The following is a 25,678-nucleotide window of genomic DNA, read 5'->3' on the forward strand; positions in this document are numbered from 1 at the left end:
ACAGCTCTTCCAAGCTCCCGAAAAATCGGGAACCAATCAACTTTGAGCATCTCCAACGGCCCTGGGTAGAGGCGTGTTCAAGGCACTGACGTAGTAGAACTGCGACTGGAAGCCATAGATTGTTTACAGAATCTATGCCGGAAGCGCTTCATTCACGCTTCCGCATCTATTACGCATAGATGCTGTATTGAAAGCATTCAACGGGAAGTTCTCATTGGAAATGGAGCAAAGAGCAGCCCTGGAGGTATTTATTGAAAGGAAGGACGTTTTCGCCTTGCTCCCGACCGGCTTCGGTAAGAGTTTAATCTACCAGTTAGCCCCGTCGTGTCACATACGTCAGACGAAAGAGTGATGTGATTGGTTTAAGCTTCGTCACAGCCTTTTCTGGCTTCGACCAGTAGCAAACTGAGGCATTTCAGGGAGGCGGGTCAACCACGGGCTCTGGGAAACGGTTGGGCTTAATATCTTGGCCAGACCAAATGCTCGCAGAGCTTTGAAGTCGCGTTAGCCAGGCTACCATTTTGGACCATGTGATCCTCATACGGAATATTACAGCAATTTTCTAATAATTAAGCTGTTTTTTCAATCTTTGATTTGCAATCTCTCAAGAACGGATAAACATATTTTACTTCTGTAAAAAGTATGTTGTTCTGCATTCATTTGTGAATTCAATGAGAGCAGTTTCAAATAATTTGGATTGAATTTGAATTTTCACCTGATACGCCTAATTAAAGCACCAAAGAACCTCACTTACACATTTATTACTGTGCCGCTGGCCAATGGAAAAACTATTCTTGTTATCTGGTGCAGTGGAAAAAGGCCCTTTGTGATTTTTCTGTTTGTTGTCAGGCTTCTGTTTGAACTTGACGGCACATACACAGAAACACATTATGTTAGTAACACTAGTTCCCTTGCTTGCTTCAGAGCCTGGAGATCAGGACTCAATTAAAGCGGCATTCCTGGAATGCTTTCTGAAGGATGAAAAGAGGACAGTAGATGCCTACCCACAGTTTATTTTCTCTTCCCGCTGCTGCCTTGATCTGAATTTGTCACGCTGTGTGCCAAACAGACCCATGAAAGAGAGGTGAATCACATGGGTATGGTGGCAGGGTCATACAGGCCAGCTGTGATTAGCCCCAAGCAGTGTCACAAGACACTAATACATAACTGGAGCAATGATCTTCCTGCTACTGAACAAAACCTGACCAACAGAACACTTTCTTTCCCTCCAATTCACAATGTTGTAGTCTGCTAACATCTTTCTTCTACCAAGCCAGTTCCTGACCAATGACATCATTTCCGTCCAGTGTTTAACAAAATAGCACTTGACACCAACCTGACCAATAAGAGCCTTTCATTCCTGTTTTCAAAAACCAATCACTACTTGTCATTTAAGTGGGACTTGGCACATTGCTGCTGATGTTGGCTTGATCAGAGGAAAGGCTGAAGAGTGTGTATCCTGTGTGAAAGAGCTCTCTATTATGTGCTAATACGAGCTGCTCTGTCAGAGATCAGACTGCAGTGACAATCTTCACACAATCAAACAAAAAACCCTCTCACCAAAAAAAAAAAAAAACCAAAAAACCCCAAACTGCCTGAGATGGAAAAAAAGACAAGAGAAACCTTCAAGTACTGTCAAAAATGCAGAAACATTTTTGTGACAACTATGACAGAAACAGTTGAAAAGAGATGAAGCCAGACGCTTTGATATGACTTACTTCAATGCAATGAAGTGAGTACGGAAGGGCAACATGGCAAAAATATCATATATCACAAAACGTGAAGATGAGTAGCGGTGCTGCTCGAACCTGTGAGTTCAGTGAGGCTTTGTTTAAAGTCCACAACAAGATATGAATACTGAAAAGGAGGAAAAATAATCATTTTACACACATTTTAACATCTCTGAGTAACAGTTGGACTCTATTAGTATTCAAGGTATAAATGACACTTGTCAGATCTAAAAAGGTGTATTGTGCAGGGTTTTTTCTAGAAAAATTTAGTATGAGGGCGCTCACCATGGCGAGGGAGTGAAGCGACCGGGGGGGGGGGGGGATGGTGCCGGTTGTCCGTCCCCCCCCCGCCGTCCAAAGCCTTTGAAAAATGCTCCAATGAGACATTCTGAGGCTATCTGAGAGGGAAATTGTAACAAATTGTCTGTCAACATTGAAAAAGAAAGAAGTAATCTTCTGCCCTGGACAGTCTTTGGCTTTCTTCCGTTTCGTGCCGCGGGATGACATCTTTAAATGCCCAAGTGTCAACAAAAACAACTCGCGAACTACTTCTGTCAAAAGCTCCCGCGCCGGTGGGTGAAAGGTCATTCAGTCTCGAGAAATCTCGCTCTACAAGTCAGCTGACCTTGTATGTAACCCATGTCAAATCTCGCGAGAGCAGCCGCGACAAGTAAACAACTAAACAACATGGCGCCTCAGTCTGGAAAACGCCAATTCGGATTGTTTTTGCACCGTCTGGCGGTGTATCTACTATGATTGGAATATTTTTGGAGCAATTATAACGTATTTGATGATCAGACACATTGTCACATAGTGTTGCTGGGATGTTTTCACGGAGTCGGTAAGGGGGCGCACGCCGAGAGTAAGAGGGCGCAGCGCCCCTGTTCCCCCGTTTAGACGAAAGCCTGTTGTGTTAACATACGTTGCCATTTTGTTCATTTGGCTGATGCTTTTTATCCAAACCGACTTACACCTGAGATGTGATACAACTCAGCAGTTGAGAATTAAGGGCCTTGCTCAAAGACCCAACCATTTCAGCCTGGTGCTACTGGGATTTGTAGCCTCTGATCAGTCACTCAAAGCCTTAACCCCTGAGCCACCACTTTCCCATGAACTCAATATTATACAACCATACCAAACACTCCTCGTGGTGCAGTTCTCTTACCTGTCTTATGGATCTCGTAGCGCAGCGAGAAGCCAGCTCCCTGGTGGGCATAGTCAGACACAAATCGGATGTGGAGCACAGGTCCTGATGAGATGATGGCCGGTGGGGCAATGTTACTGCAGTGTTTCCCTAGCAGATCCGCAGAATCTGAATTGCCATCACGGATTTCGATGAAGTCGTATCTGCAAAACAAACCCAATCACACAGGGCATATGTGAGGGCAGCGATTCAGTGGGGTCAACGCTTGAGTAATTGTAGCCTATCTGACCCTGTGACCTGTGTTACAGACACATTCCTGCCCTTCAGTAAAAAGAGAGCTGGCAACATATACATCTTCAGCTGTTTCTCCTACGATCTTAGATGCAGCTTTGTTCTAACAAAACCTGGCAGCAGACAACACTGTTGGAAGGGGAAAAAATCAATGTAACAAACCACACAAAAATAAATCGATGGGTAGACTTTCTCGGTCCTGTAAATACATATCTTCATAATAGCTTCACTGTTACCGAAAGATTTATAGCAATCACTGAATAATTGCTTGAAGATGAATAACTGAATAACACAGAGGCTTTCAGGGGTTAAAGTAATACACACAATTAGAGATAACAGAATTAGAGCAAAAGCTGATATGATTAGAAAAGACCTTGAAGGCCAAAATACACAAACACGCACTCATGCATATTCAGCACATATATACTGTATGCACACAAATATACACACGCACACACAAACACATTCTGTGTGTGTGTGTTTATAGCCTGTCAGTTTTTCTTCAGCAGCACCCACTGTAATGAGTTCTCTCTCGTTTCTTCTCATTACATCCTCAGTTTATAAGCAGCCGTTGCCTGAGGAGTTTATGCACACTGTGGTCAAAGGAGACTCAATCCCAGTTAACCAAGGAAAAAGCATGCCTATTATGCACGTCGAACATTTCCTGCCTGATTACATAAAATTCCTCAAAGACACAAAAGGCTGACCTTAATGACATGGAAATTAAAAACAGCTAAAATGCAACACGTATGAAAAAGAACGAAAGCAAAAGCGATAGATAATGAGAGACTCAGTACAATCTCCTACTGTAATGAACTGAATTAAATCGCATCGATTATTTTTCTTCTGAGGCTGAATTCAAATCATTTTGGTCTAAACAAGACGAAGGACAGAACGATACAGTGGGAACTACAGTACTGAATTTCCATTAAGTCGAATGTGGAAGTAAAGGAAGCCGGCTGCCCTGCTAAGCGCTGCGTAATCATGCTAACATGGCTGCTTTTTTACCCGGCCGCTCATACAAGTTCATTCGACACTCAAGCGCGACTGGTGCCAGTGTGTTGAGGCTGATCTGACCGCAGTCTAACGAGCCTGCGACTCCTCACTGCTCTCGAGCTGAGGAGAGCCATTGTTCAACAATCAACTCCAGCTGAAGAGTCAAGAGTCGCCTGCTGGAAAAGTCAATGAGCCCCAATGTGAAGAGCTTCATCTCTCATTCTCTTCTTCCAGCTGCTCACACATCACTTAGGCACTTGGAAGACAAGTTGTGTTCTCACATATAAAGCCTTTAGAATAAGTGAGGAGCGTCTGTGCTGAAGGCTGCAAAGCAAAGACACTTCTGAAGGCTGCTGTCTTTAGAACACTGAATCACTGAGGTTAGCTCGGACTTCCTGGGTAGGAAATGAGAAGCAGCGTATGTGGTTAGGTTTTGCTTAAACGTTGGCTTCAAGTCTGTTTGAATGACTTACATTTGTTTTGCCAGTTATTAGGTTTGGCTCAGGATGGCCGTGGGTTTTACAGATCACCACACTGAACTCCCAACTTTCCAGAGCAGGGAGAACGTCATCAAATAAGTACAGTACCAGTCAAAAGTTTGGACACACGTTCAAATTCAGTGTGGTGTGGGGTTTTTTTAATTTATTTTTGTGATTAAAAGATACTTGATGTCTTAAAGTAATGATGGACTCTCGTTTCTCTTTACTTAGTTGACCGGTTCTTGGCGTAATATGGATTACTACAGTTGTGGAATCGGGCTATTTCCTGTTTGATCTCAGGGTGGCACGGTGGTGTAGTGGTTAGCACTGTTGCCTCACAGCAAGAAGGTTCTGGGTTCAAGCCCAGTGGAATTTGCATGTTCTCCCCATGTCTATGTGGGTTTCCTCTGGCTTCCCCTGCAGTCCAAAGACATGCAGGTTAGGCTAACTGGTGGCTCTACAGTAACTTGACCGTAGGTGTGAATGTGAGTGTGAATGGTTGCTTGTCTCTATGTGTCAGCCCTGCGATGACCTGGCGACTTGTCCAGGGTGTACCCCGCCTCTCGCCCATAGTCAGCTGGGATAGGCTCCAGCTTGCCTGTGACCCTGCACAGGATAAGTGGTTATAGATAATGGGTGGATGGATGGATGTTTGATCTCAAAAGCATTAAGAAGAAAGAAATTGCTTTCAGAATTGTTTATGCTTATTGCAGAGGGAAAGTGCGTTCCACTGAGCTCTAGCACTGGGCCATTTCTGGGAAATAAGAGTTTCAGTCATGGTGGCAGCGTGTGTATGTCAGCCTCGGTTCGGAGGTTTCAATTTTGAAAACTGTAAGAGGTAAGAGTAGAATAATATAAAGTACAGACACTTGGTATATTTTACTTCGGTGATTCTTAAATTGTTAATTTTTGGATTACGCTTCATTTTTGTGGCTACTGCCTCATAGAGTAAATACATATGCTATATTTAGGGGTGGCACGGTTCACAAAAGTCGCGGTTCGGTACGTATTGCGTTTTTTTTTTTTTTTAATCTTAAGTACTCTGTATTTGGGCATATAGCCTACTATTTACCTTAAGTAAACATAGTTTAGGATACAGCATTTAAGAGAGGTTAAAATTATAGTTACAATGAAATAATCATGCACAAACTGAGTTTGAGTTGACATAAGCACATTTTATGAACAATCTCTGATGAAAAGCCAGGTAGTATTTTGAAACAGCAAGAGGGAAGACATGGATGATTTCAACAGCGTTTTTATTTACTACAGTATTTATACAAAGTGTCAGGAGTGTTTGCTGCCATGTTGTGGCATCTAGAGGAACCAGGTGTCTTTTGTCACATACAGAGTTTTCATAATTGGAAGAAATAAAAATGAATTCTTAAAGCTTACTTTTGAACAGATGTGTGTGTTAAAGTATTCCCACGAGTGTACGGCATTCGTACTTTACAAAGCTTGCATATTGTGACGTTTTTGTCAATTGATTTTTTGCCGGCGTCATCGCATGTAATGGGAAAACCAAAATGCTCCCACACACCTGATTTGAATGCCGCGGGGGCATCCTCTATGTACGACGACCTGCCTTCTCCACTCCCACTTGCCATTTTTGCACTTGCCATCCACACTCCGCTGTCACTTCAATTCTTTCGCGCAGGGGTGATAGCGTTCCGGCGCCGCGCCGGATTTCCGGCGTACCGCGGCGCTGGAAAAAAAAAATTCTAGTTCGCCCATTATCCTGTGTCATTCTGAGATGCGCAGATAGACAGTAAAGGGAATTCGGAATTTCCTTTACTGTCTATCTGCGCATCTCAGAATGACACAGGATAATGGGCGAACTAGATTTTTTTTTTTACGGCGCCGCGGTACGCCGGAAATCCGGCGCGGCGCCGGAACGCTATCACCCCTGTTCGCGCGAAAGAGAACCACGTGGTTTCATACGGGCATTCGGCTTTTTTTTTTGGCGAACGTCTTAAATAGGGGTACCGCGGTTTATACGCGTATTGCACCGCAACAGGCGTATCGTACGGTTCGGTTTTTTTCCCATAACCGTGCCAAGCCTAGCTATATTTGCTGTATGGACATGGGATCAGAAAACTATTTTATTTATAAGCAGTAGCCACATGGACCCATAGGGTACCTATTTTTTTCGCGATATCTTCCTTCATACTCATCATAAGTGCTACCGGGTGAGGTTTGTTTTGCCTGGCAACACTTGTTTAACATGTTTCTGTTCCTACATAATTCCATATACGTTCCATATTTTATTTCATAGTTTTGATGTTTTCGGTATATTTCTACAATGTAGAAAAGAGTCACAATACAGAAAAATCTATGAATGAGTAGGGGTGTCCAAACTTTTGACTGGTACTATAAATATTACTGTTTTCTTTTTAAATCCTGGTCCAACAGATGTCTATAGCTAAAGCATATTTTCTCTCTTTCTATCAATAACGTTAGGACTTGACTTATGACACACTCACTGTATTGCTGTGTATTGTATGTCCTGTATGTCCCACACTGTCCTGTTGTGCTTATTGTTGTAGACAGCATGTATTTATTGTCTTCTACCTTGTTGTCAATTTGCACTGTAATGTCTCCTAATCTGTCCTGCATGTTGTCTGATGATTATCTTGTAAAACCCTGTTATAAATTTTCTATAATATATTGCAGGTATTGGAGAATGCCATTTCAATCTGCTGTACATTTATATATGGCTAGAAGAACAATAAAGCTCTCTAGTCCTCTACTACTACTAATTTCATACATCATCTTCTGCCATTGACCTGCATGCTTCACTGGCCTCATTTGGACCCCTGCTAGGGAGATCCACCTTTCCTTTTCCCTTTCCCATCCTTTTATAAATACCCAAGCGAAAAAAAGTCTGATTGCTGGAAGATGAAGGTGTGACAATTTAGTAGATGGAGGCTGTGAGCCAGAAAATAAGAGGGAGGAAGAGACGCATTGAAACCTAACACTGCCTTTGGTTCATTAATGTGCTTTTTACAAGGGCAATGGGAACAAGGCGCGCCCACTTTCCTTTGTGTTTACACACTCGGTCTATCGGTGGCAAACTGAAGTGTCAGGTGGACACAAAAGTGTGCATGCGCAAATCAGTGATCAGAAGCTTGTTATCCCCCACCCAAACAAAGTTTGGTGGGGGATACAGAAACGGGTTCCGTCCAGCTGGCCGTCCGCCCGGTCACGTTTTTGTTTCCAGGCCATATCTTTAAAACTACTGGAGATATCTTCATGAAACTTTGTATACATATCAAGCAACATGTGAACTGGTGCCTTTTGCTATTTTGGATTTTTGAAAAAAAAAAAAAAAGGTATTTTTCAGTTTTATAAAATTAAAAAAAAAAAAAGATTTTGACGTAGTTTCTAAAAGCAATGTTCGTTTCTGGAGCATATATCCAAAACTATTCATGATACGGATTTGAAACTTGGTATGCATGTTAACAAGGTGATGTAGATGTGCCTTTTCATACTAAGAAATTTGAGAAATTTTAATTTTTCATGTTTCCATGGAGGCGGCACGGTGGTGTAGTGGTTAGCAAGAAGGTCCGGGTTCGAGCCCCGTGGCCGGCGAGGGCCATTCTGTGCAGAGTTTGCATGTTCTCCCCGTGTCCGCGTGGGTTTCCTCCGGGTGCTTCGGTTTCCCCCACAGTCCAAAGACATGCAGGTTAGGTTAACTGGTGACTCTAAATTGACCATAGGTGTGAATGTGAGTGTGAATGGTTGTCTGTGTCTATGTGTCAGCCCTGTGATGACCTGGCGACTTGTCCAGGGTGTACCCCGCCTTTCGCCCATAGTCAGCTGGGATAGGCTCCAGCTTGCCTGTGACCCTGTAGAACAGGATAAAGCGGCTAGAGATAACGAAATAATGAGATGTTTCCATGGAAACAATTTCAGACTTAGTCTCTGAGGTTAGTCTTGGGGTAGGTTTTATTTCCGGAGCAAAACTTGAAAACTATGAATGGTATGGTCTTAAAAGTTGGTATATGTGTTAATTAAGTAATGTGTATGTGCCTTTTGATACTAAGAAATGTGAGAAATTTAAATTTTTAGCTCACCTGGACCAAAGGTCCGGTGGGTTTATGCCATGGACTGCTGAGGTCAGTGTAAAGAGGTCGGGTTGGTTTCCTGCAGCAGAACTTGAAAAATGTGACAAATAATGTCTTGAAACTTGGTATATACAGTGGGGCAAAAAAGTTTTTAGTCAGTCACCAATTGTGCAAGTTCTCCCACTGAAAAAGATGAGAGAGGCCTATAATTTTCATCATAGGTATACCTCAACTATGAGAGACAAAATGAGAAAAAAAATCCAGAAAATCACATCGTCTGGTTTTTAAAGAATTTATTTGCGAATTATGATGGAAAATAAGTATTTGGTCAATAACAAAAGTTCATCTCAATACTTTGTTATATACCCTTTGTTGGCAATGACGGAGGTCAAACGTTTTCTGTAAGTCTTCACAAGGTTTTCACACACTGTTGCTGGTATTTTGGCCCATTCCTCCATGCAGATCTCCTCTAGAGCAGTGATGTTTTGGGGCTGTCGCTGGGCAACACGGACTTTCAACTCCCTCCAAAGATTTTCTATGGGGTTGAGATCTGGAGACTGGCTAGGCCACTCCAGGACCTTGAAATGCTTCTTACGAAGCCATTCATTCATTGCCCGGGCGGTGTGTTTGGGATCATTGTTATGCTGAAAGACCCAGCCACGTTTCATCTTCAATGCCCTTGCTGATGGAAGGAGGTTTTCACTCAAAATCTCACGATACATGGCCCCATTCATTCTTTCCTTTACACAGATCAGTCGTCCTGGACCCTTTGCAGAAAAACAGCCCCAAAGCATGATGTTTCCGCCCCCATGCTTCACAGTAGATATGGTGTTCTTTGGATGCAACTCAGCATTCTTTCTCCTCCAAACACGACAAGTTGAGTTTTTACCAAAAAGTTCTATTTTGGTTTCATCTGACCATATGACATTCTCCCAATCCTCTTCTGGATCATCCAAATGCTCTCTAGCAAACTTCAGACGGGCCTGGACATGTACTGGCTTAAGCAGGGGGACACGTCTGGCACTGCAGGATTTGAGTCCCTGGCGGTGTAGTGTATTACTGACGGTAGCCTTTGTTACTTTGGTCCCAGCTCTCTGCAGGTCATTCACTAGGTCCCCCCGTGTGGTTCTGGGATTTTTGCTCACTGTTCTTGTGATCATTTTGACCCCACGGGGTGAGATCTTGCGTGGAGCCCCAGATTGAGGGAGATTATCAGTGGCCTTGTATGTCTTCTATTTTCTAATAATTGCTCCAACAGTTGATTTCTTCACACCAAGCTGCTTACCTATTGCAGATTCAGTCTTCCCAGCCTGGTGCAGGTCTACAATTTTGTTTCTGGTGTCCTTTGACAGCTCTTTGGTCTTGGCCATAGTGGAGTTTGGAGTGTGACTGTTTGAGGTTGTGGACAGGTGTCTTTTATACTGATAACGAGTTCAAACAGGTGCCATTAATACAGGTAACGAGTGGAGGACAGAGGAGCCTCTTAAAGAAGAAGTTACAGGTCTGTGAGAGCCAGAAATCTTGCTTGTTTGTAGGTGACCAAATACTTATTTTACTGAGGAATTTACCAATTAATTCATTAAAAATCGTACAATGTGATTTCCTGGATTCTTTCCCCCCATTCTGTCTCTCATAGTTGAGGTATACCTATGATGAAAATTACAGGCCTCTCTCATCTTTTTAAGTGGGAGAACTTGCACAATTGGTGGCTGACTAAATACTTTTTTGCCCCACTGTAGTTGGTATATAGGGCAGGGGATATAGATGACTCTGTCTTCTTGTTTTTAACTTGCTTTATTGTCCTCTCGCTGCTTGTTTCTATTTAAATGCTTGGTGATTCGACTGTAAATCCAACTTTCACTTCCAGAAAACTGATTCACTCCGAGTGATATGTCATTCAGGGAACGAATCGATTCTTTGAGTCGGCTGTTTTAGAAGAACTTTAAATTGAAAAAGCAAACAATGATCTGCATCTCCCCATAACTGGATGAGGATAAGAGCTTCTTTTTCTTTATTCCAGTTATCACTGCAATTGGCTTGGGAATCACTAGACTCCATCATTTAAAGGCAAAGAAGGAAAAGCACTCGAGAAGAACTGACCACTGAATTTGCTGTGAAGCGGTCTTGTCCAGACGATGAATGACCCGGATGAATGCTACCGTGCATGCGTAAGCCCTCCTACTTGCTACAGAATGTGTTTAGATGGTAAACAGGAACAAGTTGCACCCAGAACAAGATGTTCCAGGACAAGCTGCACCACCTCGTAAAATAGAGCAAGTTGCGTCCACCGACGTCAAACTGTTCCAGAACAAATCGTGTTTAGACAGGCAGTTGCAACGGGGCAATCTGTTCCAGCACAATCTGTTCCAGCACAAGTGCCCGTGTAAAAGACACCAGCACGTGTCTTAAATCCATCAAGCATGTACACTCCATGATGAGCACAAAAATTACTCGAAGAAGCATTGATTGCTCAAAAGTGAGACAACTGTGGGGGCTGCAATCATCTCTTATATTATCGTTTTTCAACCTGGATTGAAATGATTCAAAACTAGCAAGAAAAGTTGCTAATTTCTAAACTAAATCTAATCGACTTAAAAATAACTTCAAACAATATCGAATTAAATCTAAATGTTAGGTTCGTAAAACAATGTGCTGTTAATACGATACGCAATATCTTATATAAATACACTTGAACACAGTGAACCAGTTTGAGATCTGTGGACGGAGGAATAAACAGCTCTAACTGTGCCGAGCATGCTTAGTTTTAAAATAGCTTATTACCTTTATAAAATAAACGTGGGCTGTGGAATTGTTTTAACACTGAAAGTGCTCCTTAGGAGCAAAAATTTGTGTGCATTGGCTCTAAAAGTCTCATTGGCTACTTTCACACTACCCATAATGCTTTGCACCTTGGGCAATAACCAGGTGCTACGTTTGTTTACTAAGTCAGATAACCTCAGTCATTTCTTTGAATTCACATGAGGAAAAATGACTTTTCCTGATTTAAAGTTTTATAGAATACCTAAAGATAATGGTAGCTAAGCATCAAAGAGCGTGGGTTAGACAGAATTCGCCATCAAAATTTTACATCGACAGACAACACACGACTGTGTTCTACACCCTTCAGTGGTGGAGTAAAGTCTGATGATTCAAGTCACGAAGCCGAGAACCCCTCTGTCTTTGTGTTTAGTCATAAAAAGTGCGAAAACCGGAAAACAAAGACAAGTCAAAGGACGGAAAAGGACAACTTTATTGAAGGATCAACTCCTAAAGCAAAGCGCAAGCAATGCAGTGTAAGTAAACTTACAACCCCGATTCCAAAAAAGTTGGGACAAAGTACAAATTGTAAATAAAAACGGAATGCAATAATTTACAAATCTCAAAAACTGATATTGTATTCACAATAGAACATAGACAACATATCACATGTCGAAAGTGAGGCATTTTGAAATTTCATGCCAAATATTGGCTCATTTGAAATTTCATGACAGCAACACATCTCTAAAAAGTTGGGACAGGGGCAATGAGAGGCTGGAAAAGTTAAAGGTACAAAAAAGGAACAGCTGGAGGGCCAAATTGCAACTCATTAGGTCAATTGGCAATAGGTCATTAACATGACTGGGTATAAAAAGAGCATCTTGGAGTGGCAGCGGCTCTCAGAAGTAAAGATGGGAAGAGGATCACCAATCCCCCTAATTCTGCGCCGACAAATAGTGGAGCAATATCAGAAAGGAGTTCGACAGTGTAAAATTGCAAAGAGTTTGAACATATCACCTACAGTGCATAATATCATCAAAAGATTCAGAGAATCTGGAAGAATCTGTGTGTGTAAGGGTCAAGGCCGGAAAACCATACTGGGTGCCCGTGATCTTCGGGCCCTTAGACGGCACTGCATCACATACAGGCATGCTTCTGTATTGGGAATCACAAAATGGGCTCAGGAATATTTCCAGAGAACATTATCTGTGAACACAATTCACCGTGCCATCCGCCGTTGCCAGCTAAAACTCTATAGTTCAAAGAAGAAGCCGTATCTAAACATGATCCAGAAGCGCAGACGTCTTCTCTGGGCCAAGGCTCATTTAAAATGGACTGTGGCAAAGTGGAAAACTGTTCTGTGGTCAGACGAATCAAAATTTGAAGTTCTTTATGGAAATCAGGGACGCCGTGTCATTCGGACTAAAGAGGAGAAGGACGACCCAAGTTGTTATCAGCGCTCAGTTCAGAAGCCTGCATCTCTGATGGTATGGGGTTGCATTAGTGCGTGTGGCATGGGCAGCTTACACATCTGGAAAGACACCATCGATGCTATATCCAGGTTCTAGAGCGACATATGCTCCCATCCAGATGACGTCTCTTTCAGGGAAGACCTTGCATTTTCCAACATGACAATGCCAAACCACATACTGCATCAATTACAGCATCATGGCTGCATAGAAGAAGGGTCCGGGTACTGAACTGGCCAGCCTGCAGTCCAGATCTTTCATCCATAGAAAACATTTGGCGCATCATAAAACGGAAGATACGACAAAAAAGACCGAAGACAGTTGAGCAACTAGAATCCTACATTAGACAAGAATGGGTTAACATTCCTATCCCTAAACTTGAGCAACTTGTCTCCTCAGTCCCCAGACGTTTACAGACTGTTGTAAAGAGAAAAGGGGATGTCTCACAGTGGTAAACATGGCCTTGTCCCAACTTTTTTGAGATGTGTTGTTGTCATGAAATTTAAAATCACCTAATTTTTCTCTTTAAATGATGCATTTTCTCAGTTTAAACATTTGATATGTCATCTATGTTCTATTCTGAATAAAATATGGAATTTTGAAACTTCCACATCATTGCGTTCCGTTTTTATTTACAATTTGTACTTTGTCCCAACTTTTTTGGAATCGGGGTTGTACATGTCCTTCGCCTTTTAGTGTTTATGCAGGTTGATCGAATATAGTGTTTGACCCTGTAGTCCGAACAGCTTCCTCTAACAGCCCAAAGATTGTCGTAATCTGGTAGCATGTGAGCTCGAGGAAAATCAGAGTGTAGGAAATCAAAATCAGCTTAAACTTAAAAAAGAAATGTGACAGTTCTGCTGTGTTTACAGTACTTACTTGACTGAGTGAATTCCTTGCTTATGTTCCCACGCATGAAGCATTTTGTTTTTTCTTACGGTTTTCTTGTCGTACCCAAGCAGACCGAGACCGAGCTGCAAGGTCGGACTCGGTCCGGACCAAAGGAACCCTGGTGCGGATCTTTTGGAGGTGTGAAAGCAGACCGGACCTAATCCGACAGGTTTGCTTTTTTGTACCTCGGGAGCTTCCGTCGTTTGTCAAGCATTATGGGAAACAGAGTCTTGACACTCCACCGCAAAGTGCAAACACTGTTTCGGTTGTCAAGGGAACCTTACAACAGTCGTTCAGTCATTCAGACCAGTGGTAGGCTAGACTACAGAGTACAAAAAATGAGTAGGGGGCAAACGTGGGCCGAGGAAGAAACGCGTCCCCTTGTGGATATATGGGCAGATGTCCACATATCTGAGCTTTTGGAGAGAACACACAAAAATGCCGACGTGTTTGCTGTATTCAGTGAGAAAATGAAGGAGAAGGAGTTCACGCGCTCCCCAGAACAATGTCGGCTAAAAGTGAAGAAACTCCGTCAGACCTACATTAAAATCAGGGACATTCTTTCAGAAAGTGGCGGTACTAGCGACGCAAAAAAGAAATTCATCTATTGCGTGAAGAGCCAGAACTGTCACAACATGATGTGTGCTCATCAGCGCTATCCTACATGACTACTTTTGAACTTAACGCTTTGTGCGCGTGTCATCTCTGACCAATAGCTGAACGACCTCAGGGCGCGTGGCTTTGTTGACAGATTTTGGTCCGCTTACTAAAATATACAGTGTGAAAGCGAACCGCACCAAAATGAAAAAATTAAAAAAAACATTTGATTCGGACCAAAGCAAGTGAACTATCGAACTATCCTGGTCTGAATACACCCTTAGTTTGTTTATATTTTGGTTACCCCCCAAGGCATAAAGCATTATGGGTCATGTGAAAGTGGTCAATATAATAGTGCAAGAGGCAGTATTCATTATGAGTATGTGATTTTCTCACATTCACATTCCGGTGTTTACACACTTTATTGGCATGACAATTAAAGGTCCATTTGCATTGCTGAAGCTTGGGCAGTGATATGAATTAATAATAAAAGAAAGAATGGAACATTTGGCAGCTGGAAAAAAGAATATAAAAAAACAACAATAATTTAAGTAATAGTAATAATAAAAATAATAATCTTAATCCTTTCTCTCATTCTCATTCTGGTACAATTACATCCCGCTGACAGCCAAGAGCAGTGTGTTATTGGGTTTGGTACTCTGGAGGGAGCTCCGGGGTACTCTGGGCAGTTCTAGTTGCTTTCAGACTACAATCTAACCCATACGTCAATTAACACACACACACACACACACACACACACACCAGCAGCATTCATGCAGTGATGAGGACACAGACACTGGGTGCAGCACTTGCTCTCTAATCATTAGTCACATGACCAGCAGCTTTAAATCGAATGCTGAGGATGATTAGATTTGTATAGATTTTATTATGGGATGCTGTTGCTGGGGTTTCATATCAATTAGGTAAGGATGTTGGGATTATCGGCTTTGTGATGCTTTGCGAAGCTGCATGACTGTGAGAAAATGTGTAACTTAATTCTTTTGTCAAACAGCAAAGAAAATTTTGTTTTGCAGGTTCGTTTGTTTTTTTGCTCTATTATTATTGTCATTTTGTCAAGCTTTTTCTTTTTTTTTCCCCCTCACGTGTGGATCTGTGGGAACTCTCCATGGAGCTTTTGTTTGACATGATCAGTGTAACGTGTGTGCGCGCACACCTCCTGCTCTTTGAGCTTCCTGTTAATTGCCTTTCACACGTTCCATCTTTCAGACAGGAACCTTTTTCACACTTGTACACACCCATCAAGCTACAGAGATCTGCTACACACCAACCCTTAGGAATACTGGGTTAATGAGAGGCCACCTTCAGTTTTCGCGTGACACACAATGACCATCACTGTTTCACCATCACACACCACAGCAACGATCTGTTTACAGTAAGAAAACATCAGTGATGCGAACAAATAAAGCTTTTAAGAGGTAGTGAGAAAAAATATCCCTGGCAAAAAGCCCAAGGTGCTGCCAAGAATCTGCAGATAAATGTATTCACATTCTCTCCCATGGTACAAAGCTGCTTACTTACAAAAGAAAGAAAACCAAATGGACCCTGCTCAGAACCTGTTAAAAAAAAAAAAACCTGAGAAAAAGAAAGATTCTGAAAGTGCTTATAAAACATTAACTCAGTTTCTGAGTTGAATCAGAATCAATTTTATTGCCAAGTACGTTCTCACATACAAGGAATTTGCTTTGGTGATTGATTGGGCAGTATGGTGGTGTAGTGCTTAGCACTGTCGCCTCAAAGCAAGAAGGTTCTGGGTTCGAGCCCAGTGGCTGACGGGGGCCTTTCTATGTAGAGTTTGTATGTTCTCCACATGTCTGTGTGGGTTTCCTCCAGGTACTCTGGTTTCCCCCACAGTTCAAAGACATGCAGTTAGGTTAACATGGGGTGGCCTTGGGCTGAAGTGCCCTTGAGCAAGGTACTTAACCCCTAACTGCTCCCCAGGCGCTGTAGTATGGCTGCCCACTGCTCTGGGTATGTGTGTGTGTGTGTGTGTGTTCACTGCTTCAGATAGGTTGCCTTTCACATGTTCTATCTTTCAGACAGGAACCTTTTTCACACCTGTACACATACTTGCCAACTTTTCAAAATTCTCATGGGGGAGAAAAGTGCGTGAATGACATTTTCAATTGGACGAGGGTCTGATGCGTGGTTGAAACGATAAAAACAGTGGATCCCAATTAATTGCAAACCATTTGAAATTTATACAATTAAAGAGTTTTTGAATTGTTGATATTGTTCTATCAATTACTCTAGGTTATGGGATTCATGTATCAGGCATGAGAGAGTTCAGAGTGAAAAATCTGAAATAATATTCTATTAAAGTTCAAGACAAGAGTAACAATGAAAGGGAAGTCTTAAATCAGATTTTTAGCTGAAAAATCTCATGCCTGAATATTGTCTACATACAGAGACCCACAGAAAATAACACAAGTGATGCTTTAGAAGAATGTTTATCATTTCACTTGTAAACTTTCACTTAAAACTTTCAAACATAGATTCAAAATAGCACTAAGACACTACCGCACTATTCAAATACACTCATCAAACAAATTCTCTGTCATGCAAAATTTCACTAAACACTTTAGAAGTTGTACAGTTTGTTTCTGAAATGGTATGGAAGACGAGTTTAATTTCACACTCAAATGTCCATTATATTCTGATTTAACTGCAAAAAGAAATTCTCAAAAGTTAAAAACATTTCAATATGATAAATATATTTCGTTTATACAGAGGTGCAGATCCTACTGTATATGCAATTTAATTATACTTCCTACTACAAAAAAATACAAAAAACATAATATAAATCTTAAGTTAATTTCAATGTCTCATGTTACATACACATGTATAAATGATCAACTATTTTTAATTAAAAAATAAGATAACATTAAGAGTTTACATAAAAGGGTGTGAATGACCTCTTGTAGTTTTGAAGAATATGTAATTTACCTGCTTTTACCCCACCATAAGATTGGGATAATTGAATCGCAATTGAATAATTGGGATAAATGAATCGCTTTGTAGTCTTACCTTGCAAAATGCGTTGGTCTGGCTGGTCGAACATTTGCTTATCCATGGAAATTCATTCTCCCATGCAACCTGGTATTTGCATTCATCTTTTTGCCATTTGGTATTTGGTTTAGTGTCCATGATGAATGACTGCTTGTAAAAAATGTCGGACAGCCTGGGTGAATCCTACATTATGGAAGTGACTGTCGTTCTGTTCGTTGATTGGTTAAAAATCAGTTGACGTCAGCAGTGTTTCTCATACGATTCTGATTGGACATAATCGGGAGTATTTTTAACTTGGCGGTAGGGATTTCCCCAAACCGGGATATTATCCAGGTTCGGGAGGTGGGAGACGGAGGCTAAACTTGGGAGCCTCCCGCCGAAATCGGGAGGGTTGGCAAGTATGTGTACACACCCATCAAGCTACAGAGATCTGCTACACACACACACACACATAATACTGTGCTTGAGTGAGCATGTGACAAATAAAGGCTTCTTCTTCTTCTCAAACAGTTAAGATAGATGAATTTAGCAAAGACAAAAAAGGAACTATATACATAGAATAAGAAATACAAGAATCTGACATGTACAAATTTGAAAAGTCATAAAAGACAAAAGGTATATTTAAGGGGTATGTGCATGAGTTGTTGGAGTCCAATCACAGAGCAAACTCAAAGTGGTCAGTTGTTTTCATCTCATCTCATCTCATCTCATTATCTCTAGCCGCTTTATCCTGTTCTACAGGGTCGCAGGCAAGCTGGAGCCTATCCCAGCTGACTACGGGCGAAAGGCGGGGTACACCCTGGACAAGTCGCCAGGTCATCACAGGGCTGACACAGAGACACAGACAACCATTCACACTCACATTCACACCTACGGTCAATTTAGAGTCACCAGTTAACCTAACCTGCATGTCTTTGGACTGTGGGGGAAACCGGAGCACCCGGAGGAAACCCACGTGGACACGGGGAGAACATGCAAACTCCGCACAGAAAGGCCCTCGCCGGCCACGGGGCTCGAACCCGGACCTTCTTGCTGTGAGGCGACAGCGCTAACCACTACACCACCGTGCCACCCCAGTTATTTTCATATTTTCATGTGAAAATAAATAGTACATATCGGTTTCTTACTACTGACAGTCAGTAAGGGAAACGAGACAAAAAAAACTAGCACAATGCACAAATAAAAAAGGCACAGACCTACTTTCTGGTATTTAGTATCCCTGTAGCCAAGCCATCAAGAGAGATTGGTGATTGGTGTTCATCAAGAGAGGTTTTAAATATTTTAACAACCTTATAGATGTACAGTACATATGTTCTACTAAATCTCTTAAGCTTGTGTGATATCTCAGAACAACTGTGCTTATCGACAAGGCCATGGTCCTCCGGCTCTGAGACGTAACGTTAATCGTCTTCAATGCCTGTAACAAATGTTTCTGCAATCTGAGGAAGACCGTTATACCTGTGGGACATTAATGAGTCCCCTGGAGTCCAGCTCTCCTTCACGCCATCCATTGATTCTTCATTACATGTGGAAAAATAACCATTGATCAGGTGAACCCCTGGGAAGTGCCGCAGGACACCGCTGTCATCAATGTGTCACTTCGCATTGGAGAAGACCTAGCAGTGCCTTATTGCTCTCTTTCTTACACCAAATCCTTTACAGACAGAGGTTTAAAACTGAGAAAATAATCAGAGGGGAAATCTGAGCAGCATCTGTTTGTGTGAGCTCATCACCATTTTGGCAAAATCTGGCTTTATGTAGAGCAGGGAAAGTTTTGCATAGCTCAAATGACTGTGTTTCTTCCATGGCACTGAGCCTAGTCAGGGCAGATTGGTGTTCATGTCAATCCATGTAAATGGCATCGAACCATCCACCACAGACAAACCGAGAGAGGTAGTTAGTGTAACAGATTAGCATTAAAGCGATTAACCAGGAAATTGTGAAATTACGGGGTTATGAAATGTCATCATTATACATTAATACAAGATGTTCTCGACGAAAAAAATTAAGCAGACTTTAGCTTAAAAAACATGTTGAAGTTGTAACATCAGTCCGTTTAGCCATTTCCACGGGTGCGGACATACTGGATTAGCCAGATACAGCGGATATAAAAAGTGTACACACCCTGTGTAGAAAAACATCCAGGCCTGGCTAAATTTTGTAAAAAAAAAAATGCATCAACTCTCCCAAAAGCATGTGGGAAAATGTCTTATGGTCTGATGAAACCAAGGTTGAACTTTTTGGCCACAATTCCAAAAGGTATGTTTGGCGCAAAAACAACACTGCGCATCACCAAAAGAACGCCATCCCCACGGTGAAGCATGGTGGTGGCAGCATCGTGTTTTGGAGTTGTTTTTCTTCAGCTGGAACAGGGGCTTTAGTCAAGGTGGAGGGAATTATGAACAGTTCTAAATACCAGTCAATTTTGGCCCAAAACCTTCAGGTGTCTGCTAGAAAGCTGAAGATGAAGAGGAATTTCATCTTTCAGCACGACAATGACCCCAAAAAAGTTTTGGAATGGCTCAGCCAGAGTCCAGACCCAAATCCAATTGAAAATCTGTGTGGTGACCTGAAGAGGGCTGTGCACAAGAGACGCCCTCGCAATCTGACAGATTTGGAGTGCTTTTGCAAGGAAGAGTGGGCAAATATTGCCAATCCTAGATGTGGCAGGCTAATAGACTCCGACCCAAAAAGACTGAATGCTGTAATTAAATCAAAAGGCGCTTCAACAAAGTATTAGTTTAAGGGTGTGCACACTTATGCAATCAGCTTATTGTATGTTTTTTTTTTATTTTTTATGTTTTTCCCCGGGCGGCACTGTGGTGTAGTGGTTAGTGCTGTCGCCTCACAGCAAGAAGGTTCTGGGTTCGAGCCCCGTGGCTGGCGAGGGCCTTTCTGTGCGGAGTTTGCATGTTCTCCCCGTGTCCGCGTGGGTTTCCTCCGGGTGCTCCAGTTTCCCCCACAGTCCAAAGACATGCAGATTAGGTTAACTGGTGACTCTAAATTGACCGTAGGTGTGAATGTGAGTGTGAATGGTTGTCTGTGTCTATGTGTCAGCCCTGTGATGACCTGGCGACTTGTCCAGGGTGTACCCCGCCTTTCGCCCGTAGTCAGCTGGGATAGGCTCCAGCTTGCCTGCGACCCTGTAGAACAGGATAAAGCGGCTACAGATAATGAGATGAGATGTTTTTCCCCCTAACAGATTTGTTTGTTTTTCAAATGAATTGTACAGGTTATAGGTCACATTAAAGGTGGGAAAAGTTTTTAAATGATTTATCGTGGTCTCATTTTTTTACATGAGAAAAACCTATCATTTTAACGGGGTGTGTACACTTTTTATATCCACTGTACATGGATGTATTAGGAGACGAAAATGAGGGTGGCGCTGCGTGACGTATAATTCCACATGACCGCATACCATGTCACGCATCAAATGGATAGAAGATACACTGTAAAAATGTAACTTGCAAAATTTGTTGAGTGAAAAAAGGATTCTAAGTTGAATGAACAAATTTCCCTTCTAATTGTTCAAGTAACTAAAAAAAATAGTTGAGACGCCTTTCCTTCGCCACAAGTTCATAGGAATTGGAAAATTAAGTTAAGTGAACTTATATATTCAAGTGCTGATTGACGCCCCTTAACCGATGCCACTGCACATGCGCACTTCACAAGTTCGAAAGTTTCAACGGTCGGGTGGAGTGAGAAATCCGTGGAAACTGACACGAGACGTTGTATAGGAGTATAGAGTAAGCTTTCCTCAACAGAGGCCAGGGAATTCCCTCCTTGTATGTTGGTATTTGTTTCTGTTTGTGTAATAATAGGCAAAGTGAAGTAGAACTTAAGTGTTGAGAGGTTTGTGTTAACTAAAAAATGTAATGCACACTAAATCACTGTAAAAAAAAAAATAGTCAAGCCAACTTAAAAATGTAACACAACCGGCTGCCAAAGGATTTTGAGTAAACTCAACTTAGAACCATGATGTGCCAACTTGCGGCACGGTGGTGTAGTGGTTAGCTCTGTCGCCTCACAGCAAGAGGGTCCGGGTTCGAGCCCCGTGGCCGGCGAGGGCCTTTCTGTGCGGAGTTTGTATGTTCTCCCTGTGTCCGCGTGGGTTTCCTCCGGGTGCTCTGGTTTCCCCCACAGTCCAAAGACATGCAGGTTAGGTTAACTGGTGACTCTAAATTGACCGTAGGTGTGAATGTGAGTGTGAATGGTTGTCTGTGTCTATGTGTCAGCCCTGTGATGACCTGGCAACTTGTCCAGGGTGTACCCCGCCTTTCGCCCGTAGTCAGCTGGGATAGGCTCCAGCTTGCCTGAGACCCTGTAGAACAGGATAAAGCGGCTACAGATAATGAGATCAGATGTGCCAACTTGCTCTTCTAAGTTAATTGGCATTATTATTTCAATTTATTTCAACTAAACAATTTGTTGGACGGGCGGCACGGTGGTGTAGTGGTTAGCGCTGTCGCCTCACAGCAAGAAGGTCCGGGTTCGAGCCCCGTGGTCGGCGAGGGCCTTTCTGTGTGGAGTTTGCATGTTCTCCCCGTGTCCGCGTGGGTTTCCTCCGGGTGCTCCGGTTTCCCCCACAGTCCAAAGACATGCAGGTTAGGTTAACTGGTGGCTCTAAATTGACCGTAGGTGTGAATGTGAGTGTGAATGGCTGTCTGTGTCTATGTGTCAGCCCTGTGATGACCTGGCGACTTGTCCAGGGTGTACCCCGCCTTTCGCCCGTAGTCAGCTGGGATAGGCTCCAGCTTGCCTGCGACCCTGTAGAACAGGATAAAGCGGCTAGAGATAATGAGATGAGATGAGATGAATTTGTTGGACTGAACAAGTCAACTCAACATAAAATACTCTTCTATGTGAACTTAAAAGAACATTTTGGGGCGTTGTGGCTCAGGTGGATAAGGTGCCATACCATAAATCCGGGGACCCGGGTTCGATTCCGACCTAAGGTCGTTTCCCCATCCCTCCCCGTCTCTCTCCCACTCATTTCCTGTCTCTACACTGTCCTATCCAATAAAGGTAGACAAAGCCCAAAAAAATCTTTAAAAAAAGAATGATTTAGGATAACTTAATGTTTTTTGTGCCAACTTGCTTTTCGAAGTTAATTGGAACGATTATTTCAATTTATTTCAACATCACAATTTGAATGCACTGAACTTGCTAAATAAAGTAAGGTCAACATAAAATACTCATCTGTGTCAACTTAAAAGAGCAAGTCAGCACAACTATTTGGCCCGGAGTTGAGTTTACTCAAAATCCTTTGGCAGCAGGTTGCTTTACATTTTTAAGTTGGCTTGACTAATTTTTTTTTACAGTGTAAGCAGATAAATATTTTTTTAAGGGGCGGTCACACAGCACTCCGCGTCTATATCACGTACAAAAATATACAAAAATCTGGTGGACGTGGTCGTAAGTGCTAATTTTTGGTCAATTTTGGCTTTGCCGTGCTTTGTACGGGGTATGGCCGTCGGCGGCTGTTTCACTGCTGCAGCACTGCCTAAGCACAGCTAACCAAGTCCAGCCACGCACCCAGATGTTCCGTACCACCCTCCTCCTCCTCCTTCTTCTTCTTCTCTCAGCAAGGATATGTTGAGCCTGTATCAGTTGGTTCTGTTGGTGCTGGAGCATTAAGATGAGGACATCACAGTGTTGAGGGTTCATGTTCACCCCTTGACATCTAGACTGCAAGTGCCGAGGTCTCAGAAAATTACGGTATTTATACATGCCGCAAATCAGAAGTGATGCAGAAGTGATTAGACAGTGATCAATCGAATTTAGAACTTGTTTGAGACGTCGTTTAACGGGCTTAGACAGTGCTATGTACGCGGAAAAATCCATTTCTCAGTGATAAGCCGCTAAACACACGCTATATCCCGTGATACCAACGCGTAACACCCGTCCGATGACCGTGCTCTGCCCGTGATAGACCGCCAAACTTTCGCGTCTTACCACGTCTCCCCAAGTTTTAATAACGGCCGGGACACTGATTATCACGTGTTTTTCACGTGTGTTGCACGTCTTTACCACGTGTGCCGGCCGTGGTTGTCCGCGGTCTAAAGTTTTGAGCAGTCCAAAACTTTTTACCGCGTCCGACGCCGTTCCGATTTTCCCCTGCGTCCTGTCACGTCTGTATATCGACTGTAACACGTCTTAACTTCGACATCAACACGAACAACATCGTCTGCTTCACGGGAGAGCACTTTTTGACGGGTTTTGGCCGTGATAAAGCCGTAAAGCGCTGTGTGACCGGGCCTTTAAATAAACAGGCAATAAACTAGCCACTACTTTATTTTGATTCTTTTCTATTACTGCATTGCCATAATTTTCGTGGAGAAATGCAAACAAGTTGACCGAGAAGTCACGCTAGACCATAATATTATACTAGAGTCTAGTTGTCACAACAGAAGGACTCTCAGGTGCGCTCCGGACAGCACACGCTCCGAACTGACTCACGCACGCACTCCGAATGACGCACACCTGCACAGGATTAAGGCGCGATCAGCATGCCTAAATAAGGACTCAGAATGAAGACTTACTTTGCGAAGTATTGCGTTGTTGTGACACATTACCGAGCCTTGTTTCCCGACTGATTTCCTGGTTTCTGATTTTGTTTGTGCCTCGCTTGACCTTTTGCCCGTTTCACGATACATACCTGCTGATTTGGACTGTTTGCACTTTTCTTTATACTAATGATCTTTTGCACTTACATCCATCTCCAACCATCCCTGATAGAACTTTGACACTTTGCCCCGCTGACACTAGTATAGCATGCACTTGTACACCTCCGCTGTGCTCACGGAAAATGACATCACGCACAATGGCGGCCTCCCTGACAAAAAATAGTCCCGTCTATTTTCATCACTTTAGTGGTTGTGTTGTTAAGAACAAATTCAACATGCAGCTTTTTTTTTATAAAGGACAGACATAAAGACTGACTTTTAGCTCAATTTGTTTATTTGCGAGATATTTTGTTTAAACTAATGTGAACCTCCTTTCCTCAGTGTTGATGAAGTAAGAGCCCATGCAGCTGTCTCCTGTCCTCAGCTGGAGAACATTAAGGTGCTGCTGGGTCTGTCATTGCAGCTCGGCATGCATCAGGAACCGAAACTTTGAAGTTGCTCCAAGGATACTGTCACAATCCAAGCTCACTGTTGAGAGATATTAAAACAGGGCCAAAATGCTGTGCTCAGAGCCCTCAGCGGAGCACGTCTGGAGTGTTTGAATGCTGGTTAACCATGGCACGAGTGCTAATCTTCAGGTTAAATCCACTCACAGTGCAAAGGGATTAATGACCTCTATCTGCCCACTGTTCCCAAAGTGGTACCTCATCAACATTCTTAATGCACAGTGCATACACACCATGACATTCATTACCAAACGAGAGCAAGCAATTTCCAGACATACGCCATGACAGTGTTTTAACCTTGTGCTTTATATAGCAATCATATCCCATATTAATGAAATCTCTAATCAAAGAGGAAAATCTTATTTGTGAAGAAGTACACTGAGACAGAACGACAGACAAAAAGAGGGGAAAAGCACCTTCAGCCAGCTCATCCTCAGCCTAGATCCATTATCCATGCCATTCAGGAATGTGGCTTGCTTGACTGAATTACGGATATATCATAATAAATCATGTAACTCTTTTTATATTCATTCAACATCAATCTATTTATAACCCTGAGGGGCGGGAAGCAGTTGGCGCAGTGCCAGGCTTGTGTGGAGTGATCTGCTGAATTACAATGCACACTGCGGAGTGAGGCACAGGGACAATGCTGTCATGATTATTCCAGCTGAGCCTCGAGCTGTGAGCCCTGGACCTGAATGTCCATCCTGACACTGTACTTCTTCCCAAAGCAAACACCATCACCAAAATATTCTCACTGCAAACGCTGACACTGCAGCTCGCCCAGTCTGCAAATATCTCACTCTGCTGATAGAGCTTTGTGCGACGCTCTTGTTTCCTCGTCTCTTCACTCTACACTTTTATGTGGGAAATGGTAATTAATCAGGAAGAAGTTAAATGTGATACAGAGTCAAAGTCCCCATGACAAGTGATGTGGCAATCAACGAGAACGAGAATAATTCACGGAAAATTATCCAGAGGCTCATAAGTGAACTGGGAAAAAAGAACGATGACTCGATGACGATTTATCCTCAGTGCTCTGACACCTTTTGAGGCAGCTGATTTAAAACATTGTCAAAATGAACTCACAACAATAAGAAA

General features: G+C 42.6%; 1 protein-coding gene across 3 annotated transcripts in view; it reads right to left on the reverse strand.

Moving 5' to 3' along the window:
- Positions 1-25,678, reverse strand: part of nrp2b (neuropilin 2b) — a 178,494-nt gene that overhangs the window by 135,883 nt on the left and 16,933 nt on the right. For all 3 annotated transcript variants that reach the window (XM_060930179.1, XM_060930178.1, XM_060930180.1), the window contains exon 3: positions 2,896-3,077. In XM_060930179.1, the coding sequence (XP_060786162.1) occupies positions 2,896-3,077 (182 nt within the window). The remainder of the gene's footprint in view (positions 1-2,895; positions 3,078-25,678) is intronic.

Source organism: Neoarius graeffei, chromosome 9 (assembly GCF_027579695.1).
Source record: "Neoarius graeffei isolate fNeoGra1 chromosome 9, fNeoGra1.pri, whole genome shotgun sequence".
NCBI lineage: Eukaryota > Metazoa > Chordata > Actinopteri > Siluriformes > Ariidae > Neoarius > Neoarius graeffei.